Raw genomic sequence first — 13,096 nt, 5'->3', positions numbered from 1 at the left:
GTGACCCCTCCCTGGGGCCAGCTCCCCCGCTGGCCCCAGTAGGCACCCCCATACTCGGCGAGTATGGGGGTGCCTACTTTTTTGTTTCTTTTTAAAGAAGAAACTAATAACAAACTCCTGATGTAAAACTTGAAGCCACTGACTGGATTACCTTCAGCAGAGCAGACGAGAATGAGGCACAAATACTTTCTTTTTTTGTTAGAAATCCAGGTGATGTCAGGAAGAAACAATCATCCATCATTAATGAAACGGACACCTGAGCCTGCTCCAACACACAGGTGTTAACCTAAGATCACACTCCACAGGTAGCTGCGACATCAGGTTGAATCGAGTGTCAGAGAGTCAACATCTGATCCCTCACGGCCGCTCCTGGGCCTGAATATGAAATGGTCACAACGTGTTAGTGTTTAGGCATGGTTAAAGCTTGTGTACACGCCACAGACGGCCTAAAAGATGGACACTGCCAATGTGATGTGACCTACTGGTAAGTGAAAACCTCAAGTTTATTAATTTTGTGATTGCAATTATTTGTGGAGAGTGAAGAGCGGACTTGTCAAACTGGGAAAACCTCCTGTATTCTCCTGTAAAATAGTGCTTGAGGCAATAAATTCAACAGGAAAGTGTCCATGAGAAAAAGAGCTGAAAAGAGCTTTTCCCATTGACTCCTATTTGACCAGAACTCACTTTCTAACAACAAGGGTGCCCCCTGGTGGCCATTAAAAAGACCATCTTTTATACCGTTTATAGTTCTGGATCCCTTACATTTAGTGGATTATGTTGATCTGCTCTTTATGATCCTAAAGAGGCTGAATGAATCTATTGTGTTTTTGTTTTTTTTTACTGGTTGTGGAAACCACATCACTGTTTCCTATTGGGTTTTTTTTAAATGCAAATACCTGCTTTGTATGGTTTCCTCTTATATCTCTGCATGTGTAAAACAGTTATAATCAGTGTAGACTTCACTCTCACAACATTTTATAAATGTTTGTCCCCAGAATTGAACTACAACTAGGCTAAAAAAAGAAAGGAAAAAAACGAAATATGAGCTACGCTTGTCCTGAAATCTGTCTTTTTCCAGTGCTTACATGTACTGGATATACTGTTTATAATGGGGCCCTGAGATGTATTACAATCCTGAATAGTCCTGGTCAGCTTTCTGCTCTGTACCACTGGTAAACCTTTTTACAGGGCTATTCTCTCAGTCTGCTCCTATGTTAAGAAAAGTGTGGGAGGTTACGGACTTCACTCAGATATTCTTCATATATTCCTTATAATTGTTAAAATGACTGTAATGTGTGAGTTCCTCCCTTAGAGCCTGCTGAATTATAGACTAAACTCATGGTGTATATTAATTTTAAACGCCTTTTATTGTCTTCAATGTGTGTGTGTGTGTGTGTGTGTGTGTGTGCGCGTGCGTATGAAGTCTTCTCACTTCCATCAGAGACTGGTACTTATAAACAAACTCTCCGAAAAACCCTCCATCATCCTGCTCAGCTCTACACATCGCTTCCCCCTTATGTCAGCCTCACAAACCTCAAAATCCAGAGTCTAAATCTTTCACCTACATGTGCAAAAGAACTAAATAACCCTCAGACCACACCTATTCCTTCAAATATTTGGAGCTGTTTCCAGGTGTCTGTAGCTCAGAAGTTAGAGCAGGTCATCTACTAACCTGGTTTGCTCCTGGGTTGCATGCCAAATATCTGTGGGCAAGATACTAACCCCAAGTTGCGCTCCGATGGAGTTTGAATGTTAGATAGAAAGCACTTGTATGAATAAGTGTGGGTATAAAGAGCTCTGGGAGAGTAGAAAGGTGCTGTATAAGAATCAGTCCGTTTGCAAACACTCTGTGCTTCGAAGGAGTGCTGATCATTTTTCAAACAGTCGTGATTTTAACAAAACGAGGAGACCTTTCCAGAGTTAAAATAAATTTATTGCCTCTTTTTAAAATAAACATCTGAAATCAGTCTTTACTCGACATTCATCACTCATTTCCCCCCAAATCAACTCTTTCTACAAGGTTACAAAAATATACACCCAGTTAGAAAAAAATAATCACCTCAAAGATGCTTCCTAGTCTGAAACATGTTTTACATGTTAGCTCATCAGTTTTAATTACTTTATTTTCCTCTAATGGTTTCTTCCATCTAGGCAGACACTGGCTTCTCTTTATGAAATGCATGAAGCCGGAGAGCTGCTGTACAGTGCATTACGATTCTCAGAGAAACTTTTCATTTATCTCAAATCAACAAAAATCAGTCTGAGAGCTGAAGACAGTGTTGATATTTGGCTGAGGCTCTCTCTCCTTGAACCTGATAGGTCCAAAGATTTAACCCTGTAACACAGACTGTATCATATTTGATACATACATGAGATACATGAGATCTGTACATAATCAGTGTGACTGACAATCACACAAATCATTTATAAACTGCTATTTAATTTTTTTAAAGCAATAGATTCAATAAACACACCAGTTTCAAAAAGGGTCAATTATTTCACGGCTCAGGCTTTACACCATGAACTCTCAGCAACTCTCACTCCATTGCTTGTAGTATTTTTAAAAAAGTAAATCAGAACACAGGTTTAAGTGACTCTGCCAAAAATAAAAACATGGTGGAGGTGGCAGTGAATACAGTGCAGCTTTCAGTAACACTGAAATTACAAGTCGTCAGTCTCGATGATACAAAAGCATCACAGTCCTCAGCTCACTCAAATTTAGATGGATCCTGTGCAGGTTTGTGGTAAGTCTTCATAATTTATAATCAATATCATTCATTTAAACTGTATTGGAATCATAAATAAATAAGAAAATCATTTTAAAGTGACAAAACTCCCTCATGTCTTATTTTTTTCCTTGAACACACAAGGACACAACATTAAAAAAAAATATTATTCTGAGTCAGCTTCAAGGGATCAAAACAACCTAAAAGTTTCATTAACTAGCTGGACAAATGTGTTTTAAAAAAAATCTGGCTCTGCATTAAAACACACACAGTAACAATTATGACGTGCATGTGCGCACCATTTTCTCTGAATTGAGATGTTCATGAACTTTGCTGTCAAACTTTTTGGAAATGTTGCAAAGTTGCTTTTCTTAATAACATAAAACAAAATAAAACACACAAACAGAAACCCCAAAACAAAAGAAAAACCCTGAAATGTTCCTTTCATGCAGCTTGATACAAAAACATGACAGACGCAGATTCCTTTTGCACACTTTCGCCGGCTGAACGTGGAAGTAAACTAAAGCCCAGAAAACTCGGCGTTCCTGGATCTGAAGATGATATTCTTAAACATGAACACAGAATAAGAGAAGAAGCACTCAGATTAAAAGAATGAAAGTTTCCTTTATGCTGAGCTTGTTCATCCTGTTCAGCGAAGGACCAAAATCAGTAATCCTGCTGGTCACTTTATCCTGGTTAAAAATATCAGAGCTGTAGGAGATCAGAGTTATGTTTGTGTGTCAGAGTTACAGTTTTAGTTTGTTAATGTGCATCGGCATCGGCGGGATGCCCAGTTTGATCGAGCTCTGTCTCATTCGGCTGCTCAGTGAAAAGTGAGCGCGTCACTCACACTCAAAATAAAATTGAGCTAAAACGGAGAAAAATCGTTCAGCCTCACAAAGCAGCAGCAGCACATAATTCTGGTTTAGAGCCACACTTTAACTTTAACTGCAGCTGACACATGCTGCACGTTCAGTAAGTACCTGCACTGTAGCCCACATTAGCCTTCAACAGTGTATTCATCCAAAATCTGCTACCAAGAACACACTCGTCATCTCTCTCCCTGGTTTTCCACTGCATTCAAATTCAGCTAAATAAAAACAACGATCGTAGCATTAACAGCCTTAAAGATCCCTTTTGAAAACTCTTTCACCCTTAGAAAAATATTTACATCGTTATTGCAGTTATTAGCACCGACTTTTCCCTTTAAAACACAGTTATGTTTATCATCTATGATGTAGTTAGCAGATGAAATCGGTATAATATACACTGTATATTCAGCAGTCAGGGAAACACTGTAAAATAAAATTTTCATTAAATAGTTCGGAAACTCAAATGGAAGTTAAACTGACACGTATGTCAAAGTGCATTTGAAAATGAAGGAGCAGTGTCGCAGCCTGTCCAGAAGAGGGCGCTACGCTCCCACTGTTTACAGACCTGCTGAGGTTGTTGGATAGAAAAAAGTGGAGTTAATGAGAGGGGTCAGACCTCCTCCTGCTCAGAGGTTTAGCTCCCACATTCCCTTTGCTGTGCACGTCTGCAGCCTCGCTGCGGCTTCGGTTTGGTTATGGCACTTCCTGTCAGCGCGTGGCATCCTCCTGTCTCCTACGTGTTCGTCTCCCGCTGGATCTGGATGTAACAGGCCTGTGGCAGAGACATGGTTTAAAATCCTGCACGCATGATGGACGAAGAATAACTGTGATTGGAGTCACAGCTGAAACAAAAACAGCAATTTGGAGATTTCCTGAAGTTTTACAAAGATTTTTTGCTTCCTTTGAGGAACTATGGAGTCAGGAAAGTGCTTATAGACCTTTCTTATTGTAAACTGACACAAAACTAGGAATTTGTTGAAAAGGTTTTTTAATTACGCTGCTTCAGATCCAGAAGAAAACACAAAGGGTCCATAAAATTATGTTGAAACAGGTACTTTTACACCTTTTATGTAAATGTCTCTGGGAGTCGGCTGCTCTCACCTTTAGTGTTGTGAACATCAGTCCCAGCTCTCCGTGCTGAATGTTGGGATCCATCAAATCTTCTATGAGGCTGATTTCAGCTCCCAGGTTTCGGATCCTGAGCAGCAGAATAATGTGTAATGGATTAATTGGATGTTTATAAAACTACTTTCAAAGAGGTGGGATCGTACAAATAACAAGACTGCGAACTTGAAAACCATCAGGACTGGTTTGGTCCTCTTTGACTTGCTTAGTTTGGTTTTCACTTCTTGTACAGCTACTTAGACAACCTCCAACAAAACACAGTACTTAAACTAAATACTCAAGAAAATAGCTCAGGATGGAAAATGCCCTTCATTCTCTTACAGATATAAATTCTGCCAGCGAGCACTTTAATCATTATAAATATCACGTGTTTAAAAAACTTTGAGGCAATAGTTTCTACACCTGAATCTCTAAAGAGGGGACACAAATTTAACACTGTGAGGTCTAACTCACCGGCTAGGCTGACATCAACCCTGAATCCTACTCCTTTGTATTTGGAGACAAGCTAAAAGTACTTTTTTGGGAAAAATCGAAGTATTTTTGAAAAATATCAGGTAGACTGATGACTGTTTTTGTTCCCTGATTGTCAAGACTTCAATAAAAGCATAAGGTTAGGGTAACCAACACAGACCTCAAATACCACCAATAAGGCAATACAGACACCTCTTACTACATGCAAATGCATGAATGTGTGATAGGATACCTGGCTCTGAGCACCACATAAAGGAAGAGTGGGAACAGATCATCCATGCACCAGAGGAAGTCACCATGCAGCAGAGGTTTCACCTCCAGGGTCAGCTCCTCAAACGACTTCTGGATCACCATCAGCTTGTCTGACGGAGTGAATCTGGTGCTGTGTAAATATGAAGGGTTGAATTTTAATACTCAACTCGTGAATTTACATTATAAACTCATGACATTGTGACATTTTTTTTAGTGCGTGGGTGTGTATCCCTTTACCAAAGTCTCAATAGTTTGTGATCAAGCATCACAACATCTATTAAAAAACCAGCTGAGTGAAGGAGTCCCAGTGTGTGCTTGAATAATCAGCTGCTAACTGAGTGAAATGACCTGAAAGTATCTGTGTGGCAGTCTTCACAAGAACTGGGCAAATTCTCTAAATGCTTAGGAAAGGTGTTTAATGCTTCCTTTAGGAGAGGATATAGCTGAGCATCCTTGATGAAGGAAAAGGAGACAATAGCGACATCCCATTCAAGTGATCACCCATCCGACTATCCTTCTTTTTAACCGCTTACTCAGTTCACATAGAGAGCTGCTGGCGGCTCTGAGGTCAGCAGGAGAGTGCAAAATACTGAGCACCCTCGAGGAGACCCTCCATCGCAGTCAGGAAGCTCCACCCACCAAAGAGCTGAACATCTGTGCGCTCAGGTTCAGGATGTGAAGGTGGACGTCAGGATCGACAACATCATCCGTCACTCTGAACTGAGCACAGCTCATCATTCAGTGTAGTGACGCTCTTCTTCATGGCCGACAGGTGAACCATGAACTTTATCCCGCTTTAATAAAATCTGCTTCTAAGGAGTTTTTTTTACTTGTGTGAAGAAACATTTACATTTTGAAAAGCTTGTGTGTTTGTAACCAGGACATCTGTAAATTCAGTTGCAAATGAATCACTCTTATAGATACACAAAACTCTAAACCATGAATAAGAGCTCCATTTTTCATTTTTAGTGTCTAGTCATCACTAATGACATTGTGCGTGATCACAGGGCAGCTACCTGATCTGCTGGAGTGTTTCTACAGCAGAAACAAAACAGGCGTCTTTGCTGCTGGACACAATCTGTAATGCATGCAAAGAGATCCAGTTACAGACAATGAAACGAGAGCTGCAGCTGTAAATAAAAGCTGCACATTTAGACTGAAAATTACAGAAAGAAAAAAAACTGCCTCACCTGCTTTTTCTCCCCAAGAATTGACATCCACAGCGGCCAGAACTTCCTAAAGTGGAAAAATTCAAATGACACAAAACAAACAAACAAAATGTTTTTTTCTAAAGAAGAAAACCTTTTATATTTTTACTTATTTTGTGTGTTTTGTACTCACTCCTGCACTTCCAGGAAGCTGAGCAGCGATTGGTCAGGCTGTTTGTTGAGTCGGAGGATGCGCTCCCAGTACTCAGTTTCCTCCTGCTCCTCCTGCAGGGAGTACAGAGTAAAGAGAGGAGGATAGAGTCGAGGGAGCAGCAGAGGGAGGAGGAGAGAGGAGGAGCTCACCACCATAACACAGCTGGAGAATAACGTGGTGGAGGAAGAAGAGGAGAAAAACACAGATGAAGAGTCAGGAAAACTTCATGTGTCCTGTATGTGTGTGTGTGTGTGTGTGTGTGTGTGTGTGTGTGTGTGTCACTCACCCATGCCCTGTTGTGTAAGAGTTGCGTCTGCTCTTAGATGGAGAGGTGGGGGCATCTGGGAGGACGCTGCCATCGTCCGGTAATCCTGGGAATAAAAACCTGCAGACAGAATATTACACCCATATTTAGTCAGGTGACAGACATTATACCACATATACATATATAGTAAAATTTATTGTATACAAGAGTTTTATTTAAGTTGGTTTCGCATTCAGTTTCTAAATCTAAAAAGGGCTCAGTCCCTGTAAACCAAATCTTAAACGACAGTCCTGACTCCCTCACAATCAGCTGATTGATTTATTTTTGGTACAATAACTTTAATATGAAGACATGTCATGTTTACTCTCAGAGTTAAAAGCCCTCAGAGTCACAGGGGAGAGGTTGTCTTATTTTTTTCCAAAATTGTGGAACTCTTACAACTTAAGTGCACGAAAAACCCACATGAAATTTTCAGATCCTCGACATAAAGTCGGTTAAATCTGACCTGGAAAATCTCTGCACAGGTCCATGGTGAAATCATATGCACAAGTGCAGGTGGTCAGAACAGGATTTCAAGGTAGTGACTGAAATGTAGCAATGGCACAGAAAGCTGCACTAAGATGACCTTAAACAGGGAAACAGCAAAATGTCCTAATTTTCAGAGCACAGTCCTGGAAGTTTCTCCAGTCTCAGACCCGTGTATAGAAACTCTTTCCTGAGGGCCCAGCAAACAGATGCATCTACCTGATGACGCCGTAGAAATGCGTGAGGTAGGCCAGGACTTCTTGGACCGCCTGCCTGAGCAGCCTGCGGTTTGATCCCACACCGACGTACGTCATTCTGTACGCTGTCACCAACGTCTCCACCAGCCAGCCTAGAGGGTGGTGGGGGGTCTCACATGCCTGATGCACACACATACACAAACATCTATTAACAAAAACAAAACTACAAATAACCAAAACCAGAAGACTTTTTTGACGCAGGAAAACAGCTCATGATAATCAAACCGCACCTAACTTAAACTTGGTAATATCCCCTCAAGATCTTCTTTGAGCCTGGACGGCTTCCAATGCGTTCAAACATCACGTGATGGATCATCGCGGCTGATCGGGGCTGGGTCTCCAGTTGCCACAGCTATTACAGTTTCTATTTTGGTTTATTTTATTTTGTTTTGAATTCAGATTAGTTCCAGCTGTTCAAAGAGTGAATTTCCACATTTCTGTTTAGTTATTAGCTTTAGTCTTAAATTCCTAAAATATGTGTCAGTAGTGAGATTTAGAAGTTCATAATGAGCATTAAATACAAATGCAACGCTTTTTAAAGGCAGCTGATACGTAATCTTGGCAATTAAGTATCGAAGTGTGACCAACGTGACAGATAAAATATAAGGAAACCACCTATATTTTTATTATTTGCGTTTTAGCGTTTCAGGTAGCTTTCCTTTTTTTCTTCTTCAAAAATGTGAGTTCTAATTTATTTATTCTATGTAATCTGAAAAGCTCCTAAAATGTACATTTTAATTTATGTTTTCTATTGTTTATTTATGGGATCTCTGCACTTACTCTGGCTTCTCCCCCACAGCCCAAACAGATGCCTGTTCGGTTAACTGGAGATTTTAAAATGGACTTGAACTGTTGTTGGCCATTCTATCACAGGCTAATCTGTCTAGCATGCAACTGTGTGCAGACACACAACCTCCTCTCAAGGCCCGCCTCCCTGCTAATTCATCCACTTTGCACCTTTACCTCTGCCATGCACGCTGGATCTCCACTGATCAAGTTGGGTGGACATCCAAGTTTTTGATCACACCCCGTACACACAGTCCTATCATTAACTCTGTCTTTCCAAACCATTTGCGTCTGCGCCTTAATGAAGGATAAATCTGTTTATTTAAATGTATGATCACTATACCTTGGTGAGGTATCTTCGTATGTTGTCGTAGTTTGCTGCAGTGACAGGTTCTTCATACTGAGGAATAAACTCCAGACACTCCAGGACTTTGGTCTGAGACCTGCTGAGGTCTGGGCTACAAACATACAGCACACAGACACATCCACTTATTTAAGTTGACAACTGTATACATAAGACACGATGAATTATTATCACACTGTGAGGCCCATTAAGTAGTTTGGAAAGTTACATATTTCTTCTGCAGGAGTTTCAGCACATTTAGTTTAAAGTAAAATGATAAATACTGCATTAATGTCTCATCTTTAAAATGTGTAGGTTTACATCATTGTAAAAACTGTGCGGCAGAGCTTTCACTTTAACAGATACAGTGTTTTATTAATGCCACTGTGGCAGTTACACTGTCAGCCAAACGTGCCGAAGCATGACAGAACCACCGCCGTGTTGGATGGATGAGGTGGTGCTTTAAGTCATCAGCTGTTTCCTGTCAGTTTTATAGAAGTCTAGGGGAAAATGACCCGACTTCTCACAGAATTTATGACGGCAGTAAACACCTTTCTGATGAATTTATGTTCTCAGTTTTAGATTTAAGTCTTAATATGATATTCATTTTCGTAATTATGGTGCTATTTGAGGTAAAATGTACAATAAAGAAGTTTATTATTGAAACCTGATTTAAAAAAAAATCAGGCTACTGACTATTAAAATGTTGAAAGTGAGCCTTTAAAACTGGATTTCATCAACCAATGTGTGACCTCAACTTGGCTACATCAATCTTTTATTTGAAATCTGCAGTCTAAACTAACACAAATTAAATCTGAGCCTTTGATGTTGCGTCCTTTATGTGTCTACCTCTGCCGTCGTGCAGTTGTTATTGTAACAGCGATGTTCTCCCAGGCCGTTGTCCTCTCTCCTTTCCCAGCAGCGTCGCAGCCAAGCCGACTCCAACATTCATCAAACACACAGATCCACCTCTGATCTGCCGGCACGGCGTACTGACCCAGTCTGCTGCACATGTGCAACATTTTCAAAGTTTTAAATGACACGGCATTATACGATTATACCCTCGTAACAGACAAGAAGTTGACAAATAAAAGCCTGCACAAATCAGGAGCACATTTACATGCATTATTATAAAACCAGCTCACTAAAGTGCAATAAATACTCACCTCAGGCCGTTCTTCTCCTTGTTTGGAGGTTCAACAATGCCTGGCTTTGTGTACGTTCCAACCACCTTCAGCCCTGAGCTCCACTCTCCACTGAACTGGCCGTCCAGACTGTCACCATTAGGCATGGTTAAAATCCCCTGAAGGAGAAGAGGAGTGAAGAATGAAACTTGTTTTAGAGTATTATTAGTAACAACCGTGATAAAAAGGAAAAAAAGGTAGATTAAAGTTTTGAAGACTATCAAAATAAGACCTTTGCAGACAAGTCTTAAACAAAGAGCAGAAATCACTTCTACCTTCCCGCTGATGGTCCAGTCGTCAGTGAACTCCCCATGAAAAACTGTGTCATCGTCTGACATCAGCAAACCCGGACCCTGTCAGAAAGCACACAGCATCAAATGTGTCACCAATACGATTAAGATTTCATCACCACATTATATTTATTTTCATTTCATCATCAGGTCAGATTTAAAGGCAGGCAGGACATTTTACTAGTTCAGAATTCAAAGGCGTGAGGTGCACAGGTGCACTAGTTCTACAACATGCACTACAAACTGCAGTCCAGTCACGTGTCATGGATAAGATTAGAAATGTATCGATCCTGAGTGAAACCCTTGTGTCTTTTATGTGCTTTGTGCAATAGAAATATAAACAGTTGCAAAACAAGAGACATCTATAGTTAAAATTTAAGTAAATACAAAATTGTTGTTTTTTTTGTTAAAATGTCTGACTCAAGCTAAGAACATCCCAGAAAACATTTTGCAGTTGAAAAACATCATTTTGATGTTTTTTGACAAACCCAACCTAATTAACAACAGTCTGCTGGACACTCTTCCTGTACTCTCTGGAAAGGGGATGTTTGTGTTTAGTAATTAATTTACAATATTATCTTATCAACTAGAGCATGATAAACTCATTTTATCGATCTGATTCACATACTGAGGTGTCTGTGTCATCCATCTGTTTCTCTTAAAAGGCAAAAGGCAGGACATGGTCTCAGCAGGTTGGCAGACTGCAGGGCTAACACAGAGAAATTCACACCTACGGGAAATTTAGAATCACCAATTAACCCAACATGCACTCCTTTAGACCAGGGGTGGGCAATTCCAGGCCCCGAGGGCCTGTATCCTGCAGGTTTTAGATCTCACCTTGGGTCAACACACCTGAATCACATGATTAGTTCATTACCAGGCCTCTGGAGAACTGCAGGAGCTAATTTAGCCATTTAAATCAGCTGTGTTGGTTCAAGGACACATCTAAAACCTGCAGGGACACCGGCCCTCGAGGCCTGGAGTTGCCCACCCCTGCTTTAGACTGTGGAGAAGTCTGGAGTGCCCGGAGGAAACCCACAGAAGGAGAACATGCACAAAGAGGGCCTCTGACTGGCTGGTGGATTCAAACCCAGGACTCTCGTGCTGTGAGGCAACAGGGCTAACCACTGTAACGCTGATACTGGAGGGCAGAGAAGTGATAGGTGTGATCATCTCGCAACAACTGAGACAGAATTTACATCTACATAACCATAAAAGGATTAAAATGACCATGTATTTTAAAAAAGCATGCTTGGGTAATACTGGGGTTTGTATATGTTTTTTGGCTGAGATGAGCCTGATGTCCTTTGCTGGCATGTTTAGAGTCTACTAATGGGAGCAGCAGTGGGGTTAGCATATTTTAAATTCTGCTGTTTGAAGAAGGAAAAGCATGAGCTCTGAGCGCTCTGCACCCCTCTCCGCCATCCCAGGACCCCTTCTGGTATGTGCTTCAGTGACATCAAAGAGAATCCTTTTTGATGATAAGCAGGATAAGTTATTTAATTATTACCTGCCGCATGTAGGATGCATTGTGTAAAATGCATTTGGTATTTTATCAACACACCACAGGCCTGCAGCTACTACCTGTCAGCACCAACAATTCAAGCCTTGTTACACCGCATGTCTCTCAACTTATCTGTTATTTCAGGTGCAGGGGTTTGTATATGCTTATTATAAACTAAAAGCTTTTTTAGAACTAACACATAGGATGAATAAAGACAAAAATGCATTTGTAAATGTTCAAACTAGTTTTTTTCTTTCTGCACATGTATTTAAATAAACCAGCAAAAAACCACTTATTAAAATGTACTCAAACTCACTCATCAGCTAACAAATTTGTAAGCACATATGTAAGCAGATACATATTTCAGGGTGTACTTACGCTCATTTTGTTCTCTCTGAAAGTTCCTTCAAAGTACACACTGTGCTGCGTGATGACGACCGCACTACCATGCCGCTGGTCATCCAGCCACATGCCCATGTACTTCTCACCTCTGGGGGGAAAATGAGATCAGGGACTGCTGACAGGAGCATGTCTTTGATACAAAATTCATTCAATGATAGGCCATCTCTAGAAACCAGGACCGATATAGACTACTGTGAACCGACCATTAGACGAAACCTTGCTCCGTCCTACCTAAGGAGATGCGTTCCACATTAACACTTCTGAGTTTCCATATTTCTAAAATAGCAATTTTCTTGGGGTTATTCAGACCTTGTGATGTCATCGTAGACGCCATATCCTGTCTTCTTGTCGTGGACCCACTGCCCGATAAAAACACTGGAGGAATTCCTCGCCAGTTTCCCAGAGCTCAGCATGCCGTAACCGTGCCGCTGCCCATCGCAGAAACAGCCCTCATACACCTCGCCACTTGCATACCTGAGTATGACACATATACAGCAGCCTTCTGTATTAGTGTGCAGAGCCCACAGCTGTGGCCACTTCAAAAAAAAAAAAACACTGTGGAGACATGATGTTTTATTTTAGTTCCACATTTGCTGACCCAAGACATTTGTTAATAAGAGCCGATGTCTTTAAAACTTAAAAAGCTTTTATATCTGTATATGGACGTCCAGCGCTGCTACTTAACACCTGACTAAGGCAACACGTACAATTTGTGCTATCTCACACCAGAAA

At 40.8% G+C, this 13,096-nt stretch overlaps 1 protein-coding gene across 3 annotated transcripts in view; it reads right to left on the bottom strand.

Annotated features, from left to right (window-relative positions):
- Positions 1-2,848: 2,848 nt before the first annotated feature.
- Positions 2,849-13,096, bottom strand: part of LOC102200897 (alsin-like) — a 31,458-nt gene continuing 21,210 nt past the window's right edge. For 2 of the 3 annotated variants that reach the window (XM_005747822.2, XM_013914578.1), the window contains 14 exons: positions 12,674-12,838; positions 12,341-12,452; positions 10,444-10,521; positions 10,151-10,287; positions 9,834-9,989; positions 8,985-9,099; positions 7,818-7,975; positions 7,095-7,193; positions 6,788-6,970; positions 6,637-6,682; positions 6,463-6,524; positions 5,427-5,576; positions 4,700-4,796; positions 2,849-4,370 (listed from right to left, as the gene is read on the bottom strand). In XM_005747822.2, coding sequence (XP_005747879.1) covers positions 4,332-4,370; positions 4,700-4,796; positions 5,427-5,576; positions 6,463-6,524; positions 6,637-6,682; positions 6,788-6,970; positions 7,095-7,193; positions 7,818-7,975; positions 8,985-9,099; positions 9,834-9,989; positions 10,151-10,287; positions 10,444-10,521; positions 12,341-12,452; positions 12,674-12,838 — 1,597 coding nt within the window. In that variant the 3' untranslated portion in view covers positions 2,849-4,331. The remainder of the gene's footprint in view (positions 4,371-4,699; positions 4,797-5,426; positions 5,577-6,462; positions 6,525-6,636; positions 6,683-6,787; positions 6,971-7,094; positions 7,194-7,817; positions 7,976-8,984; positions 9,100-9,833; positions 9,990-10,150; positions 10,288-10,443; positions 10,522-12,340; positions 12,453-12,673; positions 12,839-13,096) is intronic. The other variant, XM_013914577.1, reaches the window with a different exon arrangement.

Source organism: Pundamilia nyererei, unplaced genomic scaffold (genome assembly GCF_000239375.1).
Source record: "Pundamilia nyererei isolate P.nyererei 1_Seehausen unplaced genomic scaffold, PunNye1.0 scaffold00206, whole genome shotgun sequence".
NCBI lineage: Eukaryota > Metazoa > Chordata > Actinopteri > Cichliformes > Cichlidae > Pundamilia > Pundamilia nyererei.
This window is presented reverse-complemented; position numbering and strand designations above follow the sequence as displayed.